General features: G+C 49.3%; 1 protein-coding gene across 1 annotated transcript in view; it reads left to right on the forward strand.

The window, feature by feature from the left end:
* The window catches only part of COL6A3 (collagen type VI alpha 3 chain), an 80,943-nt gene that overhangs the window by 21,063 nt on the left and 37,869 nt on the right, over positions 1–22,011 (forward strand). Inside the window, exons 4-14 of the mRNA XM_078450741.2 lie at positions 387–989; positions 4,748–5,332; positions 7,033–7,632; positions 8,960–9,532; positions 11,119–11,727; positions 13,779–14,384; positions 16,226–16,840; positions 17,736–18,335; positions 19,140–19,477; positions 20,621–20,699; positions 21,804–21,949. Coding sequence (XP_078306867.2) covers positions 387–989; positions 4,748–5,332; positions 7,033–7,632; positions 8,960–9,532; positions 11,119–11,727; positions 13,779–14,384; positions 16,226–16,840; positions 17,736–18,335; positions 19,140–19,477; positions 20,621–20,699; positions 21,804–21,949 — 5,354 coding nt within the window. The remainder of the gene's footprint in view (positions 1–386; positions 990–4,747; positions 5,333–7,032; positions 7,633–8,959; positions 9,533–11,118; positions 11,728–13,778; positions 14,385–16,225; positions 16,841–17,735; positions 18,336–19,139; positions 19,478–20,620; positions 20,700–21,803; positions 21,950–22,011) is intronic.

Below are 22,011 nucleotides of genomic sequence, written 5' to 3' on the forward strand. Positions count from 1 at the left end.
TTTGGACCTCCTGTAGGTATGGTAACGCACAATTCCACGTAACAACGTTTCCCTCCAAATTTAGTAGAAATTTCTGGAATACGTACTCATGATTCTTCCCCCAGAAAAGTGAATATGATGTTTTGAATTGTAACTAAAAAGATGGTACAGATGAACATTTGATATAAATGTTCCTATTTTACGCCATCGTTCCCGAGGAGTTGCCTCTTATCCATTCAGAATGCAGAACTAAAAGAGAATTTCACATTCCTTAATCAACATGTGTTTTGTTTGTCTGTATTTCGTGTTTCTTATTGGTTTCCAAAGAAACATGTCAGAACACTGAACAATGCATGTGGTCACTTGTTCTAACGCTTTCACATTTTTTGCATTTCTTTCTTTTAAAGCACAAGACTCTGCTGACATTATTTTCCTTATTGATGGATCAAACAACACCGGAAGTGTCCATTTTGCAGTCATTCGCGACTTCCTTGTAAATCTCCTTGAGAGACTCTCGGTTGGAACTCAGCAGATCCGAGTGGGGGTGGTCCAGTATAGCGATGAGCCCAGAACCATGTTCTCCTTGGACACCTACTCCACCAAGGTGCAGGTTCTGGATGCAGTGAAAGCCCTTGCGTTCACTGGTGGGGAGCTGGCCAATATCGGCCTGGCCCTGGATTTCGTGGTGGAGAACCACTTCACCCAGGCAGGGGGCAGCCGAGTGGAGGAAGGGGTTCCCCAGGTGCTGGTCCTCATAAGCGCCGGGCCTTCTAGTGACGAGATCCGCGACGGGGTCATAGCACTGAAACAGGCTAGCGTGTTCTCGTTTGGCCTCGGAACCCAGGCCGCCTCCAGGGCAGAGCTTCAGCACATAGCTACCAGTGACAACTTGGTGTTTACTGTCCCGGAATTCCGTAGCTTTGGGGACCTCCAGGAGCAATTACTGCTGTACATTGTTGGCGTGGCCCAAAGGCGCATTGTCTTACAACCGCCAACCATTGTCACAGAAGGTACGTATGCTCTCCTCGCCATCTGTGTGGGAGTGGGGTGTTCTGTGTGTTGGTTTTTGTAGAAACAAGGCAGGCACCTCCAGAACGCTGCGCCTCAGGAGAACCTGTAAGTACCCACGGCGGGGTCCTTCTGAGATAGGCTAGCTCTCGGGGGTGCAAACACAAAAGATCCGTGAGTGAGTGGAAAGCTCTCGTTACCACGTGCGTTGTCGAGGAAGTGTGCTTTTGAGGCGAATTCAAGAAAGCCGGTACTTGGAGACTATTCAACATCATTGTATTATTCACTTGCGATCCAGTCATCTGAAAAATGGATCTCAGGGGCTCATTACAATTCTGAGAAAATTAGTCCAGGACGATGGCACGGCCTCTAAGCCCGCGTGTTACAAGCGCCCTTGCAGGTAGGTGAGGGCTGCCCCGTGGGGCCCTTTCTGTGCTGGGTATTGAGAGCTGCGCTTCTGAAGGTAAGAAACCACACAATGCTCACTTGGCGGGATATTTATGAGAAACCATTTTCCTGTGCTTCTCAAGTTTCGGAGTAGTTGCGTTGAGTCGCGAGGTCATGACGTACATCCATTCAAACTGAGGGCCTTTGGCAAAATAGCCCAACGGGACTCGTTTGTAAACATCAAACGAATCGCATCACGTAACGAATACGCATTTAACAAGTGTGGGAGGAGAATGTGTTTTTCAAAATGGAAATAAGAATACGGTTTTGCCTGGCGCTGAGGCAGCTGAGCCTCAAGGCAGATCCGGTTGTGCCAACTTACATTAGTTGGTGATCTCCCCTGTCTGCCAGAGGTAATTACCAATGGCCTTCTGCATTATCACCGGGTAGGGAAAATCAGAATTGATGCAGAATTACATCCTGAAAATTCGCTTGATATTTCTAGACCTCCCTCTCATCGGACTACAACTTACCAAGGTTGCTCCAGGCTCGTGTGCGTGTGGACACACACGGATGGTTTCCGTAGCTTTTGTAAACGATGAGGGAGCAGCAGGGCTGTAGCCGGGAGACCTGGCCTTCGGTCCCCGCTCTTACGTTAACCAGCTGTGTGATCCTGGGCAGGCTGCGCAACCACCCTGGGCTCTGATTTCTTGAATGTACGAGAGAGGAGTTCCCCTGGATGAAGAGATTTCTGTTCCAGGAGAAGTTTCAAATTCTTTCTTCTTTTTATTTGTAGCAACACGTTGCTCAAATTTCAGTTTTCCCTAGCTAACTTGAATATTACCTCCTCATGTGCAGACAGCATCTTTAATCCTTGTGACCGATTTGTAATAGTTAACAAATGTCCCTGGCGATCTGGTCTGAGCTGGATACACAGTGCTCGCTGGTGGACGAGAGAGACGTGGCCGCCGGCCTGTTGCGGGATAATGGGGAGGTGGTGGAAATGGGGGCCAGTGTCCAGACGCAAATATTCCGAGGGTCAGAAGTTGTGTGGGGCTGTACACAGAAGAACAGGGGGAGAGAGCTTTGGACAGGGTGGCCGGGGAAGGCCAGTTGGAGAAGCCGCAAGATAGAAAGGGGGCAGCAGGTGAAGAACAAAGGGACGGTGTTCCAGGTGCCGTGGCTCTGGGGCACCAAGGAGCCTGGCTGCTTTCCAGAACTTTCAGCAGGCCGCGGGGCTGGAACTCGTTTGATACATGGAGGCTGGAGAAGCAACCAGTTTAGGGGGTGAGCGTGAAGCCTAGTGCCGACGGCGTGTCTCAAGGGCTGGAGAGGTTGCCAGGGCCCCGAGCTGCTAAGAAGCTGAGGAGAACGAGACCAGGAGCCCCACTGCGTGTGTCCACACGTGCAGGTCACTGGAGGCCCTGGCAGATCAGTGTCACTGCAGTGCTGGGGGCGCATGGAGAGGAGGGGCGGGAGAAGCGGGTGAGGGCAGAGGACGCACCCTGCAGGGGGTAGTGGTGCAGGTGAGGCCAGCAGCCCACTGACTGGCAGGACCTTCAGTTTCACCTCCCAACAAGGGTGTTTCAAACCCAGTCCGAGCAGAAGACAGCTCTGTTTGGGTTGGCATCACATGCCAGGAAGGGGGACGTCGCTTACTGGAGGTGGTGGGGGGGGCTGCCACTCAACAGCTGAGTGAGTCAGCCTGCTGGTCGGGGTGAGAGCTGACCTGTCTTTTTATTCATCTCCCGTGTATATTGCATACATATATGTCTATACAGGCATGGGATGCCGGAATCTCAGTAGCACTTCTACATCAATGGTGTAGGAGGGCTATGTGTGTGTGTGTGCCTCCAGGCAGGTTCACTATCCATGTGTGCATGAAATGCCACACATGTGGTTAACTGTGCATACATGCATATGTGTGCATATATGTATGTCTTTTACGTACATGTTGAGGGAAGGAGAGGGCAGGGCCGTGTGGCATTCCGTGTCTTTCGCACGTACATAGAGGGAGAATCCCGCGTGTATGCACGTCTCTACGGAGAACTTAAGGACTTGGAATTCATTCTTTGTACCACAAGTTGATGCCAAAGCAGTGGTCTCCATGTGCCTGTCCTTGTGTGCTTTGCATCTATGTGTGCATTTACGTGTTTTCTCTTTTCGTAAAAATTCTTTTGATGTTTTATTTATTTTTGAGAGAGAGAGAGAGAGAGAAAGAGAGAGAGAGAGAGACTGAGCGCGAGTGGGGGAGGGGCAGAGAGAGAAGGAGACACAGAATCTGAAGCAGGCTCCAGCCTCTGAGCTGTCAGCACAGAGCCCGACGCGGGGCTCGAACTCATGAACTTTGAGATCATGACCTGAGCTGAAGTTGGATGCTGAACCAACTGAGCCACTGAGGTGCCCCTACGTGTTTTCTCTTAAAGAGGAGAGTTTGCACTAGTGATGTCCCTATAGTCAAACGTCAAGGTATATAATCCATCCGACAGTGTGGAGTATTGGAGGCCTCCTCACGTCCAGATACTTAATAAACTGTAAGCACTCCTCCCTCTATATCCTTGTGAGTGTTGGAAGTCCTAGCAGGTTTTTGGATTGAGTGTCATGCCTGACACGGTACTTTGTGCCCACGGCTCAGGTGGGCATACGGCAGGTGGACACAGGCTTAGAGTCACAAGCTAGTGACCTTGCCCAGCTTTCTTTGCTTTGTAGTTTATCACAGTCCTGATACGTAAGTTGCACCTTCATGGTGCAGGTCTCTTAAATGAAAATCGTTCTGTGCCTCTTGCTGGTTTTGACATCGATTTCCTTTTTATAAGTTTTGTGATGTCAAGGAATTGTTTTATTTTTTCATTGCCTGAAAAACCCAGGCACGGAGAAGAGAACGGAAGACAACGGGGGTGTGCCTGCTCTATACTTTTGTACTTGGCAGTGGGTGTGTATGAAGTCACAGTTGTGAGATGAAGTGCCCTCTGTGTAGACACTGATTGCTCCTTTAAGCATTTAAGATCTAGCTTCGTTCTGGACCCTAGAATCTAACCTACAGACTTTTGGCAGAAAAGGGCTTCCTGGCTTTTTTACTGACAACATGCTGCACAGGTGGTTGCTAAAGCTCATTTTGTTTTTGTGCAACTATTTTGTCAAAGGTACTAAGGGGGTGGGGGTGGGTGGGTCAGGAGCCCTACCTGCCACCCCATAGGGAGGATGCAGCTGTCACTGATGTGTGTTACGACTGGTTCTTCGGGGACTCCCGCTGACCTCACACTGGCCAGAGCAGACGGGAGTGCCCCTTGAGTAGCGTTAGCTGTAGAGACGGTCATAGTTGAATGTGACAGGTAAGGCCATTGTACTCACCTTATAACGTTGCTACCTACAGTCATTGAAGTCAACAAGAGAGACATAGTTTTCCTGGTGGATGGCTCATCCGCACTGGGACTGGCCAACTTCAATGCAATCCGAGACTTCATTGCCAAAGTCATCCAGAGGCTGGAAATCGGACAGGATCTTATCCAAGTGGCAGTGGCTCAGTACGCAGACACTGTGAGGCCAGAGTTTTATTTCAATAGCTACCCCAGTAAAAGGGAAGTCATTGCCGCCGTGCGGAGAATGAAGCCCATGGAAGGCTCGGCCCTGTACACGGGCTCTGCTCTGGACTTTGTTCGGAATAACCTGTTCACTAGCTCGGCTGGCTACCGGGCCGCCGAGGGGGTCCCAAAGCTTCTGGTGCTGGTTACAGGCGGTAAGTCCCTAGATGAAATCAGCCAGCCTGCCCAGGAGCTGAAGAGAAGCAGCATCATGTCCTTTGCCATTGGGAACAAGGTTGCCGACCAGGCTGAGCTGGAAGAGATTGCTTTCGATTCCTCCCTGGTGTTCATCCCCGCCGAGTTCCGAGCCGCCCCTTTGCAAGGCGTGTTGCCCGGCTTACTGGCGCCTCTCAGGACCCTCACCGGAACCACTGAAGGTATGGTGCGGAGCAAGTCAGACGCACAGCGGGGTGGTCTCCAGGCAGAGCCTTTGAGCTTAGATGAGAGACGGCTCTTAAATGATGGAAACGAGAGTGATAAACAGGATTTATTTCGGGCTTCCTTTAGTTGGGGATTGTGTGACTTAAATGCCATATGATACAGATGTATGTTTTAAAATGCCATATGATAAGAATTGTATGAACTTTCCAAATCATCAAGTAGAAATCTTATGACGGAAGCTATAGGACCAGGACCACTCGTCCTTACTGCTTCTGGCCTAGGAGGTCACTTCTCAGTTGTTACCTCTTGTCAGATGCCGGGGCTGTGTGTCTCCCGGTGACTCCTGTCCAGCCTCCTCCTGCCACCACCAAGATGTGGCCTGGCTCTTGCTTTCCTGAGCTGACAGTCCCCTCTCAGTGGCCCAGCCCCGACCGGTGCAGAACATTAACCCTCTCTCCTTTTCCTAAGGGCCTTTCCTTCAGTCAGTGAATGGGCATGGAGACAAAAAGCCCAGTGGTTTCTAAAATCTTTCATTTAATATGATTGTCAGGGAAAAGTTATTTTGAAAGACACGATAGCGGTCTATGAGCTTACAAGTGGATGAGTACAATTCGCCGTCCTTAATGAAGATGAATATCACGATATCACGGCAACCAGCTTTTCCGCCACACAAGTGCACCACTGGAGGACTGTTGGATGCATGACTCACGTTGCATGATGCATGCTTTCTCCCCAGGCTCTCTGCTCTTCCGAAAGCCTCCTTCTCTTCTCCTTACCTCCTGCACAATTCCGGTCCACACTTTCATGGCCAAAGTTGATGGATAGACCGTAGGATGAAATTAGTTGTTAGGTTTAAATTTTAGGGAGACGCCAGGGAAGAGAGGGGAGATAATTTTCCTAAAGGCATGTTGTACTAAATGTGTTGCTACGTATCCTCTAATTTGAGCACTCTACTTGTGATTCATCGTGTGTATAACCTCAGCCAGACGTGGCAGCTAGTCTTTTTGTACTTTAATGTGTTTCCACGATGCTATTATCTCACCTTGGAGGAATTCCTACGGGCTCTCCATTGGATTATTGCCCGACAATGCTGTGACTCCCCACAGAAGAAGGGTACCGGTAGGGAATGACAAAGGGCTGGTCCTAGGAATACTTCAGGATGAGAACATTCCAATTTTATTATTATTTTTGTAAACCTTCAGGATCTCATGTTCTCAGGTGGACTCGGGATAACACTCGTAATCTGTCTGTAAGTGGAAATCTCTCTGCAAATGTGTAGAGGTGAATCCCGGGGACCCCCGTCTCACACACGTAAACCTGACTGTGACCGTGGTCATAGATAGGACTGAGGCAGAAAGGCACAGGTCCCTGGTAGCGTTCACTTCTAGGGAAGGAATGTTCCACTTGGAGGATTCTGATCATTTTTGTTCGTTGCAAACGTCCTAACTTTGGCACTGTATCTTTCCGCGAGCCAACTTGGTTTCGTCAACTTGGCTATCGATATGCCTCACAAACACCAGCCGCCACCGGTGGAAAATATGCAGCCCTCTGCCATATTTTATGAGATGGACGTGCTTTGCCTCACCGACTGTCTGTGTGTTCTGAATGTTGGCATGTGTGCCCCGTGTCGCAGGCACACGTGGCATGCCCTCCGTGGTTGTCTGTGTCTCACTTTGTTTTCTGTGCTCCACTGCAGTTCACGTAAACAAAAGGGATATCATCTTTCTTTTGGATGGATCGTTCAACGTTGGCAAGACCGATTTCCCTTATGTGCGGGACTTTGTAATGAACGTAGTTAACAGCCTTGATGTCGGCAGCGACAATATCCGTGTCGGTTTAGTGCAATTTAGCGACACGCCAGTAACAGAGTTCTCCCTAAACACTTACCAGACAAAGTCAGATTTGCTTGCTCATCTGAGGCAGCTGCAGCCCAAGGGGGGGTCGGGCCTGAACACCGGCGCGGCCCTGAGCTATGTCCATGCCAACCACTTCACCGAAGCTGGCGGCAGCAGGATCCGCGAACACGTGCCACAGCTCTTGCTCCTGGTCACAGCCGGGCAGTCCGAGGACTCCTATGGGCAAGCTGCCAACGCCCTAGCGCGCGCAGGCATCCTGACCTTTTGTGTGGGAGCTAGCCAGGCGAATAAGGCAGAGCTTGAGCAGATCGCTTTTAACCCGAGCCTGGTGTATCTCATGGACGATTTCAGCTCCCTGCCAGCCTTGCCTCAGCAGCTGATTCAGCCCCTAACCACATATGTTAGTGGAGGTGTGGAGGAAGTTCCATTCGCCCAGCCAGGTAAAGCTCCCCAGCTGCGCGGGGCTCCCTTCCCCCAACACCTCCCCGGTGGCAGGTGGCCCAGCCTGAACTCCAGCGTGCGGTGAACTGTAGAAGGAAGACCGGGTTTCTGTGCTTGAAGTAATCTGGGGGCTTGAGACACTGTACCAGCAAGTTGAGGTTCTCTGTCTAAGGTTCATTAATGAAAGAAAGGTCTGGGAAATGCAGCTTATGTCCCTCCCATCTTATCCCGGCTCCCCCCACCACCTTTTTTTGCCCCAGTGCCCGTGAAGTTTCTGGAACACACATCCAGACGGAAGGGAGAGCGCGAGGGATTGACCCCCTCTCGTATCGGAGAGCGCGTTGGGGCCGGTTAGAAATATTAACTAACTTAAGTATAGGAAAAGAAAACAACAACAAAAAAAGACACTGACGTTATTTTATTTATATGATTCTTTCATGTTCAAAATCTGCTGTATACACAAAGGTTATTTTTTACAAACCCAACAAGGGCTGCATCTTTATGTGATGATAAAATGATTTCCAAAGGAAGTCGGGAATATTACCGTTCTTGCAGATTAATACGGTGCTGAGGCCCGGATGCGTGGGACCTGCCAGCTGGTGGACACCACACAGATGGGGAGCAAGACCGAGCCAGTTTGAAACCTAATCAAATACCTCCAAGAACCGTTTGACCTGAAAATTATGTTCCCGTTACATGCTACATGTTGTGGCCCCCCGTGGGCCTTCAGCCCTGTTTTCTGTTGGCTTAGTATAGCAGATTGGGATGCACTGACAGACAGCCTGACCCACAGAGCAACGATGGGTGCTATTTGGGGTCCTGGCCCATAGCTGCAAACTTAGTGAAAAGAAAATCCAGTTAGAGCAGATATGTGTCAACTCAGTTATCTATGGGTGGCTAACCCACATCAGCCTTTGGCGCTAAAGACTGGTCAGTTTTTAAGACAAAGGACAGTAAGGACCACATTTTCCGTAGCTTGATTTATAACGGCTTGAAAACACTGTTTTCTTACAGTGATTGCCACCAAGAGTAGGACCCTCTGGGGCTTATGTTGTCTTGCTTTGTGGAAGAAGCATGATGCGGGATCGGGTAGACCCCTCCGGTTCTAGGCCTTTGCAGATATGAACTGCTCTGAAACGGGGTGTCTTAATGACAGCTGGTGCTTCAGGCTTCGACAACGGGTTTTCTCCCCTCTTGCTGGTACAGTGATCATCAGATGAATTATGTGACCCCCCGTTACCAAATCCTAGTGGCGCTGGGCTGAAGTCACTCTGGTGCCCGTTAGGTTCTCATCCCTCACTGTGTCCTAACCTACTTCTGTTGTAGAAAGCAAGCGAGACATTCTGTTCCTCTTTGACGGCTCAGCCAATCTCGTGGGCCAGTTCCCTGCTGTCCGCGACTTTCTCTACAAGGTTATCGACGAGCTTGACGTGAAGCCTGATGGGACCCGGGTTGCGGTGGCTCAGTACAGCGATGATGTCAGGGTGGAGTCCCGTTTTGATGAGCACCAGAACAAGCCCGAGATCCTGAATCTCGTGAAGAGAATGAAGATCAAGACGGGCAAAGCCCTCAACCTGGGCTACGCGCTGGAGTACGCACAGAGATACATTTTTGTGAAGTCCGCCGGAAGCCGGATCGAGGACGGAGTGGTTCAGTTCCTGGTGCTGCTAGTTGCAGGAAGGTCCTCGGATCGTTTGGACACACCGGCACTCAACCTGAAGCAGAGCCAGGTGGTGACCTTCATACTGCAGGCCAAGAACGCAGATCCCGCCGAGCTGGAGCTGATGGTGCCGTCCCCTGTCTTCATCCTGGCCGCGGAGTCACTCCCCAAGATCGGAGACCTTCAACCACAGATCGTCAATCTCTTAAAATCCGTGCAGGATGGGGCGCCGACGCCAGGTATGGCATGGGAATTCTGGTTGCTTCTGCGGCCCGGTACTGGAGGGTATGAGTGACAGTAGGCCGCTGGCTCTTTCCCCACTTGAATTGTCTAACGGTTCTCAGGGCAAAACAGGAGAATCCGGGTGACATGAGAATAATTAGGGGCACCTGGGTGGCTCAGTCGGTTAAGCCTCTGACTTTGGCTCAGGGCACGATCTCACGGTTCATGAGTTTGAGCTGTGCGTGGGGCTCTGTGCTGACAGTGCGGAGCCTGCTTGGGATTCTCTCTCCCTCTGTCTCTGCCCCTCCCCTCCTTGAGTGCTCTCTCCACCCCCCACCCCCCCGTATCTCAAGATAAAACTTCAAAAAAATTAAAACAATAAGTTAAAAAAAGAATTTCTCATAATTAGGTACATGATAAAGATTTAGACATATCAGTAGTTAAAAATCCATTTAAAAACACTATTTCTACTATAAGCACAATAAAAGCCATACCCGTGGATACATTATAGCTAAAACAGTCTTCATCCGTATGATCTACCAATATCTTATTTTAAGCGGGTCTCACCGTGCTGTAATTCAGCCACAGTCCACTTACCAAGAATACAAGGTGTGATGAGAGGGGGATAGATCCGCACCCTAACTGCTGACCTAAAATTTCCAGCTGCTACTCCACGTTACCATGACTTGGTGTTTAACCGCTTTCCGTTTATTGGTAAAAATGCGGTGAAGAAAGTCGTTAATTGCACCTATAACCCTTTGGGAAAAACCCCGAGAATTTCGAACTTCTACATTGACTATGGGGCCCACACGCTGTTGGCTTTGGATGGTAACCCAGACATCTGGTCTGTACGTTTCCCTGTTGCCCCGCTGTGACTTACAACAAATCATTTGAAACCCCCATCTGTGCAACATGCTAATGGGCAGGCCGGATGCACCGTCCTGTTTCTCCCCTGCCCAACACCGTTTCTTGAGGACACCTTGGAAAGTTGACAACGCTGCACAGGCACCGAAGGTTCTAAATTAAAGGCCTGTCCTTCTATCTACCTACCTGTCTGTATTGCTGTATTCGTTTTTGATTTCCGCTGTGCCAAATTACCATAAATTTAGTGGCTTAAAACAAAATGAATGCATCGTCTTCCGTTTTCGAGGCCAGCAATCCAAAACCAGTTTCACTGGACTAAAAGCAAGGTGTCAGCCAGATTGCACTCCTTTGGGAGGCTCTGGTGGGTCATCCATTTCCTTGCCTCGTGCGGCCTTCGCTCCTTGGCTCGTGGACCCTTCCTGCGTCTTCAAAGCAGCAGCGAACCCTCTTCTCTCTTCTCTGATCTCTGCTTCTACCGTAAAGTTCTTCCTTGAACTCTCATCGTCTCCTCTCCCTCTTAGAAGGACACGGGATTGATTACACTGGGTCTGCCTGGATAGTTCAGGATAATTTTCTCATTCCCCAAGCACTTAATTCAGTCATACGTGCAAAGTCCCCTTCACCAGTTGTGGGGATTCTCGATCGGCTACCTTTGTGGGGCCGTTCTTCAGCCCTCCGTGATCTGTAGGAGATGGTCCCTCTCGGGTCCTGTGTATCATGGATGCTGTCTCTCTCCCAGTTTCAGGTGAAAAGGATGTGGTGTTTCTGATAGATGGCTCTGAGGGTGTCAGGAGCGGCTTCCCTCTGTTGAAAGAGTTTGTCCAGAGAGTGGTGGAGACCCTGGATGTGGGCCCAGACCGGGTTCGTGTGGCCGTGGTACAGTACAGCGACCGGACCAGACCTGAGTTCTACCTGAATTCATACATGGACCAGCAGAGTGTGGTCAGTGCCGTACGCAAGCTGGCCCTCCTGGGAGGCCCGGCCCCCAACACCGGGGCCGCCCTGGACTTTGTCCTGAGGAATATCCTGATCAGCTCGGCCGGAAGCAGGATAGCAGAAGGTGTCCCCCAGCTCCTGATCGTCCTCACGGCTGACAGGTCTGGGGATGACGTGAGGGGCCCCTCCGTGGTCCTGAAGAGGGGAGGGGCAGTGCCCATCGGCATCGGCATCGGGAACGCCGACATCACAGAGATGCAGACCATCTCCTTTATCCCCGACTTTGCCGTGGCCATTCCCACCTTCCGGCAGCTAGGGACCGTCCAGCAGGTGATCTCCGACAGAGTGATTCAGCTCAGCCGGGAAGAGCTGAGCAGGCTGCAGCCAGTTTTGCTCCCCCCAACGAGCCCAGGTAAGGAGGGGATTCCTTGGGTCATTGTTTCTAGAAACATCCGGGGCTACACGTTTGGCCCATGGGCTCTGAGTGTTCTCTGTTGGTTTCCTCTGCCTTGCGGGGGGGGGGGGGGGGGCGGCGGGGACTGGCTTTTCATGAAGAATTAGGAACCGTGTGCCTTTGGTCTCAGTGGCCGGAAGTGGTACAGCCCTGGGGACATGATGAGATTCATGTTTGGGGCCAAATTAAAGTTTCAAAGAGGGGCAGGTGCATGCTTTAGTGCAGACCCCCCACGTCTGTGTAGAGGCTTCTGCACAGATATCAGAAGGGACGGGGCCATCTAGCTGGTGGCCCCAGGTCAATGTCAGTTCTATGCTGCCCCTGGCAGGTCCAGTCGGCAGCCTTCTGTGATCAGGGAGGGAGCTTGACCATAGGGTCCACCCAGCTGGGGGCACAGTCTCTGAAATACTGGTGTTTCTAGAGCCCAAGAGTGATGATTGCTTTTGGCTTGCCTGGTGCTAAGAAGTAAATGGCTTAACTGGCAGAATCCCATCTTCCTCTTAGGACTGCAAGATTTATTCTGTTTCATTGTTCCTGTGCCCCTTTTCTAGGCCTGGTTACAGTAAACTAGAAAACAGTGGGAGCCTGGCCGCTGAAGGGGCACTAAGATGTGTCCAACCCCCTCAAAGTACCCACTGAGGGCCTGCCTCCCCAGGGTACTCAGGTGGGAGGGCTCACAGTGGTGGAAAGCCAGCAGTATCCTTGTTCCCTGTGGCTTACATCTACAGAGTACCATCTGAAGCCTCATGGCGTGGAGAGGGGGAGAAGGGAAAGACAAGGGGGAACAGAAGGAAGCCAAGAGTAGAAGAAGCAAGTGAGAGAAGAGTCAGATGCCAGATACGGTGCCCTTTGGGTGAATGAAGGAGGCGAGGGTGACTGACGTAGTGTTGTTAAAAAGGGCCGGCGTTTCCTCGCTGGTGTCCAGGACAGGGTGTGGCAGGCCCCACGGGCCTCCGTGGAATGTTCTAAATGGTTTGTGATCAAATAAGTTTGGGAACCAGAGAGACAGGTTCCCCCCCTCTAATTGATGTGTTTTGCATATCTCCAATACAAGAATGACACGTTTCCAAAACTTATTTGGCTGCAGGGTCCTTTTATCTATGATGCCTCCTGAGGTACCAGTGTTCCCAAGAATGCACTTTGGAAATCTCGTCATGGTGCATATGCAACTTCTTTATTTTAAACACAAGCATGTATGTCTATAGCATAGCTGCTCTCCCACACTTCAAAATGAGTATTTTCTACCTTCACCTTCTTCCTTTCCCACATCTTCTACACTCTTCTTCTTACCAGAACTGCTATCCATATCTCAGCCCTGACCTGTTTCCAGGTGAGCTGTCTCTGCCTCCAGGGCACCTTCCCCTCTGAGCAACCCAGGGGCGCCATTCACCATTCTCTGTCCTGCCTCACTGGCTCTCCAACGAGGGTGGGAAGGGTGATTCCCTATACAATATAAACATACAACTTTTTCTTCTTTCTTAGAAACTCTCTCTTGACGCCTGCTCCCCTCTCCAATAGTGCCTGAATCTTTTAAAAGAATTCTCTCGATCTTTACAATTCCTCTCCTAACCCACCCCCATCTGTCATTCGCTGTAGCCACTCCACAGAAAGCGCTCTTGTCAAAGTCTTTACATCTGGAAAAACCCCATGGTCAATTCTCAGATGCCCTTCTGCTTGATCTAAGAGAGCCTGATGCATGGCACAGTTAAGATCACCTCCTTCCTGAAACACCATCCCTATTTGGTCCAGACATGGCTCTTGTGTATCTAGTCTCTGCCTCCCTCAGAGTTTCTCTTCTTTATCCTTTTCCGATTCTTCCTCTTCTCCCTGGCTTGTAATCACTGCAATGCCAGGACTAACTCCCGGGACTGGTATTTTAGCTATAATAGCCAGAATTAAGATACTTCTCCCGTCGGGTAGTGACTCCATGACAGACTGGGAGGTGGCTCATGAACACTAAGAATTTGGTGCCAACAAACGTGAAACCCGTGGCAACATGTGATTTGCAGGTGTCGGAAATAAGAAGGATGTGGTCTTTCTCATCGATGGGTCCCAAAATGCTGGCCCTGAATTCCAGTACATCCGCACCCTCATCGAGAGGCTGGTCGACTACCTGGACGTGGGCTTCGACACGACTCGGGTGGCAGTCATCCAGTTCAGCGAGGACCCCAGAGTGGAATTTCTGCTGAATGCCCATTCCAGTAAGGATGAGGTACAGAATGCAGTGAGGCGGCTGAGGCCCAAAGGCGGGAGGCAGATCAACATTGGGGGTGCCCTGGAGTACGTGTCAAGGAATATCTTCAAGAGGCCACTGGGAAGCCGGATTGAAGAGGGTGTCCCTCAGTTCCTGGTCCTCATTTCTTCTGGGAAGTCTGATGACAAGGTAGACGATTCCGCGGCAGAGCTCAAGCAGTTTGGCGTGGCGCCATTTGCGGTGGCAAGGAATGCAGACCAGGAACAGTTGGTTAAGATCTCCCTGAGCCCCGAGTATGTGTTCTCGGTGAGCACCTTCCGGGAGCTGCCAAGCCTGGAGCAGAAACTGCTGACCCCCATCACAACCCTAACCTCAGAGCAGATACAGCGGATCCTAGCCAGCACTCGCTATCCTTCTCCAGGTAAGATGGGGTATTTATTGTTGCTCTCTGAGTATTTTTGATATAAAAAAATAACAGGTTCAAAGATCCGTAGTACTCATGATAAGTTAAATTAAAATAAAGGGACACCTAATATTGAGCCAGTTATGTCAGTGGCTTGTTGCAAGGAGGGAGGACGCACATGACAGTGAACCACAGAGCATCTCAGTAGAGGGTGTTAGGTCTTAGGATAGGATCAGAGCCTGTGGTAAGCAATTTTGTGGGAGGCTTAAGGAAATATGATTTGGCCTGGATTGGATATTGTCAAGAAGCGGAAGTAATTCTATGATTTGGTATCTTTCTTCATCTTATGGCTACAGCTGTAAGTGGTGAAGAAGCAGTAGTCGTTCCTGTTAGCAGGGAGGGCAGGTGTTTGGTTATTTTCGTCTTCTTTTTGTCAGTGTGGACCTATGATTCTGACGTTCTGTGAAATCTTTTGTGTTCTACAGGAGAACCCAAGGCCTGGCTCTGTGTGCTGGGCCAGCTTTTCTCTTTCTCAATGTAAATGGCTGAGTTCTATGACTTGCTCAGCTTTTGCTGTGCTGTGTTTCCATTACAAGTAGCCCTACGATTTATGAAGCAAAAGACAGGCTGAACTTGTTGAGTGGCAACATAGGACTAGTTAATAAAATAGCCTCCAAGAAGTACCTAGAATTCTAACTCAAAGGAAAACATGGCTCATCTTTCCCAGGACTTTTGGATTAGTTTTGTAGCCAAAAATAGACTCACATAAAGAAAATAGGGGAAATAACAGTGAAAACAAAAAAATTGTATAAATGCTAGGGATATGTGGGCAAGAAGAAATACCATGAGTCAAACACCTGGGGAGCTGTTGTGGCACACTGGGAGACAGTTGGCATTCTCTGGGTGTCACTACCTAAGTAGTGGCCTTGGACAGAGAGGACTTTTGACCTTAGCTGGCTCCCTCTTCTTGCACACCAATGATGTTCTGGGAGATCTTGATCCCTTCTGGTAGTAACAGCTCATGCTTTTGTAGATTCTGATAATCCAGTTGCTAAATGCTGTTTACGTTTTTTTTTTTTAATTTTTTTTTAACGTTTATTTATTTTTGAGACAGAGAGAGACACAGCATGAACGGGGGAGGGGCAGAGAGAGAGGGAGATACAGAATCGGAAGCAGGCTCCAGGCTCTGAGCCATCAGCCCAGAGCCCGACGCGGGGCTCGAACTCGCAGACTGTGAGATCGTGACCTGAGCTGAAGTCGGACGCTTAACCGACTGAGCCACCCAGGCGCCCCAATGCTGTTTACATTTTTAAAACTGGTTGTAATCCAGACTTCAAAGCCATAATTAAAATAGAGTAAACTTAGAAACTTTTGGAGAACTTCGAAGATTTTAAGAAGTGGACACTGTTTTGGTGAAAAAAGCCCAATTTTTAATGAGGAGTTAAAAAAATTTAATGTTTATTTTTGAGAGAGAGAGAGAGAGAGAGAGAGAGAAAGAGCGAGAGCAAGCAGGGGAGGGGCAGAGAGAGAGGGAGACACAGAAACCAAAGCAGTTTCCGGGTTCCAAACTGTCAGCACAGAGCCCGATGTGGGGCTTGAACTCATGGAGCGAACCGTGAGATCATGACCCGAGGTGAAGTCGGATGCGTAACTGACTGAGCCACCCACGTGCCCCTTAATGATTAATTTTAAAAAGCTCAAGAGATAAACACATGTGCGTTAGCTTGTAATTTCAATGCTAGTTAACACTGTGCAAGATAGCGTAAGATAGTTCCAAGTTCAGAAACAAAAGCAGAAACAAAGCCAAAGAAACACCGGCCACATACTGAGTTTTCCTCTTCCTTTCTTTCTATCCACAGATGTTGAGAGTGATGCTGCAGACATTGTCTTCCTAATTGATAGCTCTGACAACGTCAGGCCAGATGGCATCGCGCATATTCGGGACTTTGTTAGCAGAATTGTTCGCAGACTCAACATTGGCCCCAACAAAGTGAGGATCGGGGTTGTACAGTTCAGCAATGAGGTCTTCCCAGAATTCTACCTGAAGACCCACAGATCCCAGGCCCCTGTGCTTGACGCAATACGTCGCCTGAGGTTCAAAGGGGGGTCCCCGCTGAATACCGGCAAAGCTCTGGAATTTGTGGCAAGAAATCTCTTTGTCAAGTCTGCTGGGAGCCGGATAGAAGATGGCGTACCCCAACACCTGGTTCTGTTTCTGGGTGGAAAATCCCAGGATGATATTTCCAGGTTTTCACAGGTGATTAGCTCCTCAGGGATTGTGAGTTTAGGGGTAGGAGACCGAAATGTTGACAGAACAGAGCTGCAGACCATCACCAATGACCCCAGACTGGTCTTCACGGTGCGAGAATTCAGAGACCTCCCCAACATAGAAGACAAAATCATGAACTCTTTTGGACCTTCCGGGATCACACCTGCACCTCCAGGAGTGGACATACCGTCTCCCTCACGGCCAGGTATGACCTCTGGGACACATAACTACAGAGTGTGACATCTGTTATTTTTTAATTGAAAAAAAAATGCAATTAGCATGTATTTTAATAGTTTTCTTCTGTTATGGTCGTTGCTGCATATAATATTAGAAACTAAATCCTGGAAAAATGACTTAGTTGAAACCGTAGAAGGAAACATAACCCGGAAAGCATAGGGTCATTAATTCTTCTGTGAGCCTTCTATGAGGCTAGTTGTGGCCCCGCTGAAAGGTTCTATGAAGGTGCATTGAGGACTAACCACAGATTCACTGGCTCTCAGAATAGGACAGCATCTTTGAGGTTGGCCAATCCATACCCCTCTTTTACTCCAGTCTTCATCGTTTGATTATAATTAGGAAATTACCATCAAATGCCTTTCATTTTTGGCGGGCTTCTATGGAGCTCTTAGCATGCTGGCAGGCAGCCCTCCAAAGGTGTATAGTGTCTACTTCCTATTTCCAGTCTATTTCTCCCAGCCCTTTTTCATTCTGCCCCTAGCATATCTCTCCCAATACCCGTCGGACACCATTGTTTATTTCTGACCAGAAGGATCGTGTTTAGCGGCATTTCCTAAAACATCTGAGTTCATGGACCGTTGAATCTGCCGTAGTGCCATTTTGCATGGGATAACCAGGACTCAGTTCTCGGTTTCCCTGAGTCCTCCTGCCTCCTAGCTTTTTGTTCAGATGATTTATCATTTATCTTCTTGTTTTTAGCATGATGGTGGCTGTGAATTTGGGCCCTGTAGAGGCATGGAATAAAGCAAAGGTGTCTGCTGTGAACGAGTTATAAGAATGCCTTTTTCCAGTTATTTTACACTTTGTGTATTTGTTCTGGATATGGAAACCAAATTTCTCCTTTCCATTTTAACCGCTTTTAGAGAAAAAGAAAGCAGACGTTGTGTTCCTGTTGGACGGCTCCATCAATTTCAGGAGGGACAGTTTCCAGGAAGTGCTCCGTTTCGTGTCTGAAATTGTGGACACGCTGTATGAGGGGGGTGACTCCATCCAAGTGGGGCTGGTCCAGTACAACTCCGACCCCACCGATGAGTTCTTCCTGAGGGACTTTACCACCAAGCAGCAGATTATCGACGCTATCAACAAAGTGGTCTACAAAGGGGGGAGACACGCAAACACCAAGGTGGGCCTCCAGCACCTGCGGCTGAATCATTTCGTGCCGGAGGCGGGCAGCCGCCTGGATCAGAGGGTCCCTCAGATAGCATTTGTGATCACGGGCGGGAAGTCGGTGGAGGATGCCCAGGAAGCCAGCATGGCTCTCACCCAGAGAGGTGTCAAAGTGTTTGCCGTGGGCGTGAAGAACATCGACTCAGAGGAGATTGGGAAGATCGCGTCCAACAGCGCCACGGCGTTCCGTGTGGGGAACGTCCAGGAGCTGTCTGAGCTGAGCGAGCAAGTTTTGGAAACTCTGCACGATGCGATGCATGAAACCTTATGTCCGGGTGTGACCGATGTTTCCAAAGGTAACCAATCCCCTTTAGGTACATTTTCATCCTGTCATGCCAATGTGGAGCATCTGTTGAGAGGGAGAGAGAGAATCCCAAGCAGGCTCTGCACTATAAGCATGGATACCAGTGTGGGGCTTGAACCCACGAACTACGGCATCATGACCTGAGCTTAAGTCGGACACTTAGCCGATTGAGCCACCCAGGCGCCCCTGGACCTAGTTTAGATATTTAGATGCCCGCTGCTGGCCTATGGATCCCTTGAGCCTTTGGCTGCTTCAGGCATTCTGCTTATCCAACTGTGTGGGTTGGATCCTGGTAACCACTTAGCCCCTGTTATCGATAAGGATATCTTATCTTTCAGGGTAAGCGTGGAAGTCTGTATTTTCTTGATCTTCTAAGATGTATTTTCCCCCTCTATTCTTGAATTCCCCAAATTATTCAGACTTACTGATCCCTGTTTCTGTTTATAGGCTCCTTAGATCAACTATTTGAGTTCAGAGTATTTGAATTCTCAAGTGCACTTCATTTAAAGCACAATCTTGAGATGGATGTAAACACCTGCTGTAGAGCAGACCAAAAGTGATGAACACTCCAGAAAAGCAAACACGTTAAAATGGCCTGTGCTTTCAGTTCCTAAGAGTCAGCACTGGTGTTCCCTGAGAGAGAGGCAGACTGAATTGCTTCTCAAAGCTCATACATAGAGGATCTCGTTTTGCCCTCGAGCGTGATGCCCGGTCCACGTCCCGGGGCTGTGCCTGTGTATTGGACCCATCTCGGCCACCTCGACTTAGAGCTCACTGCCTCCTTTCCTTTTTGCAGTCTGTAATCTGGATGTGATTCTGGGGTTTGATGGGTCAAGAGATCAGAACGTATTTGTGACCCAGAAGGGCCTTGAGTCCAAGGTGGACACCATCTTGAATAGAATCAGCCAGATGCAAAGAATCAGCTGCACCGGCGGCCAGATGCCCACTGTGCGCGTGTCGGTGGTGGCCAACACGCCCTCGGGCCCCGTGGAGGCCTTTGACTTTGCCGAGTACCAGCCGGAGCTGTTTGAGAAGTTCCAGAACATGCGCAGCCAGCACCCCTACGTCCTCACTGCGGACACGCTGAAGGTCTATCAGAACAAGTTCAGACAGTCCTCAGCAGACAACGTAAAGGTGAGCATGGGCTCCCCCCTTGGTCCAGGTTCCCGTGCAGTTTCTGGACTTGTACTGGTCAGGAGGAGCACCTCCGTGCCCAGAAGCCCCTTACCCCCAAGTGTTCTTCTAGAAGCGCTTTTCATGCTTGATGGGGTTGGTGGTGCCTGAACGTAAAAGTGCTTTATCGTCAACTGGTCATAAAAGTCCAAAATGTGATATCTGTCCCGTTTCAATAGTTTTACTTATGCTCTAAAAAAAATCCTGGAAATCAGTAATTAAGCTTGATTGAGCTGAATTTATGATTAATTCCTGTTTGATTATTGTCCTACCCGTTGAGTACATCACGGTCTCTTCTCTCATTCTCTCTGTGTGTATGTGTACCTACATACAGATACATACATATATAGTGTGAATACGCACACACATACACACACACACACACACACACACACACACAGCAGTAGTCTTCTAGAGCTGACAAGACCTATTACTACAGAATGGGTGGCTTAAACAACAGAAATGTATTCTCCCAGTCCTGGACGCTGGAAGTCTGAGATCAGTCTCTGCTGGGTTGGTTTCTTTGGAGGCCTCTCTCCTTGGCTTGCGGATGGCCACCTTCTCCTTCTGTCTCCATTTGGGCTTCCCTCTGTGTGTGTCTGTGTCCCAATCTCTCTTAGAAGGAGACCAGTCACATCGGATTAGAGACCACATGGTCCCAGTGGCCTCACTGAATTTAATGACGCTTTAAAAGCTCTATCACCAAATACAGTCATATTCTGAGGGACTGAAGTTTAGGGCTTCGACATACGATTTTTGGAGGGACATGGTTCAGCCCGTAGCGCGCGCGCACACACACACACACACACACACACATTTCTAGAAACTACATCACATACATTAGGAAAATGAGATGAATACTGTTTTTATTTTTATTATAATTTTTTTTTTTTAGTAAATCAAACACCACCATATACCCACTTCGTTTATCCCTCCTTTAGTGCATGGTATTAAAGAACCATGAGTGGGGATGATTGTTTCTCAACGTTGGCCCCAGTCTCCTCAACTGTGGATGGAGGGTTTGAATGGGCCTATCTCCCCGACCCCCGGGAGGTCATTTCTTTGTAATTTTGGCTGGGGTTTGACACCCTCTTTTACTTTTAGGTGGTCATTCATTTTACCGATGGGGTGGACGGAGATCTGGCTGATTTACAAAGGGCGTCTGAGGATCTCCGACAAGAAGGTGGGTCGTGGGCTTTCCAAACAGGAGAAGTTGGCCTGGGTGAGGCAGGGACACCACCCTGCTGGAGTCCTTTGGGGGACCCGGGGGACTCCTCCTCGCAGCCTGGCCCTCTGTCGCCTCCCTGGGGCTACCGCGGTTCCCCTCGTGCCACAGTCGGCTTCCTCACCAAATCCTGACCCAGGACCCTCAGGCTCTCAGACTCATTCGGGTGGTAGAACGTCTTGAAAGCATGATGCTTTTGCAAAAGAACATGACTTTGTGATTACCGCTTGAAAACATTACAACTTAAAGCAGAAAATGCACTTTGCTCTAAAATAAACAATGAAACCACATCTTCCAGATTTAAGGTAACTAGACAGACAAGGATGCCCATTATCAGATGTAATACCTGTTTATTTGGTTTGGAATCTGGTCGCACTGATTATCACAAAGTGAATGCCAACACCAGAGGCTCACAAAAAGCATAACTTATCCTAAGAGTGTTCTCTCTTAGCTGGCTTTTCCTGAGCCAAGAGGACGAGATTGCTACTATCTGGTGTTGGGGGTGTGGTGTGGCAACTCTCCCCAAGCACACCTGAGTTTTGTCAGAGTTGGAGAATCTACGTATGAATGCGTTTCATGGTGTCACTTCCTGTATTCTGCTGATCAGTTTAGTTACTGACATTCCTTGAACAATTGCTAGAGAATTCCAAAGTTCCAGTATTTTAACTCTTCAGAGAAGCTAACTGGTTTGATTCAACATGTTTTAGGTAAAGGTCACATTTTATACTGAAGTTTTCTTTAAAGCAGTTTTTTAATGTTTACCTTTGAGAGAGAGCGAGAGAGCGCGAGAGTGCGAGTGAGCATGAGCAGGGGAGTGGCAGAGAGAGGGAGACACAGAATCCGAAGCAGGTTCCAGGCTCTGAGTTGTCAGCACAGAGCCCGACGCGGGGCTTGAACTCACGAACCGTGAGATCATGACCTGAGCCGAAGCTGGACGCTTCACCGACTGAGCCACCCAGGCACCCCTGAAGTTTTTTCTTTTAAAAAAAAAGTTAGGAGGGAAAAGCCATGGTGGTTCTGGAATGCCCAGCTGAGCCGCGCTGAATGTGCCTCCCCCTGCAGGCGTCCAAGCTCTGATCCTGGTGGGCCTTGAACGTGTAGCCAACTTGGAGCAGCTGATGCAGTTGGAGTTCGGGCGAGGTTTCATGTACAACAGGCCCCTGAGGCTTAACCTGCTGGACCTCGATTATGAACTGGCAGAGCAGCTCGTGAGTTTTTGTGTCTCTTACACACAAAGCGGTCAAGACACCCATTTTTTCTGTCATTTAAG

This window comes from Panthera onca, chromosome C1 (assembly GCF_046562875.1).
Source record: "Panthera onca isolate mPanOnc1 chromosome C1, mPanOnc1 haplotype 2, whole genome shotgun sequence".
NCBI classification, from domain to species: domain Eukaryota; kingdom Metazoa; phylum Chordata; class Mammalia; order Carnivora; family Felidae; genus Panthera; species Panthera onca.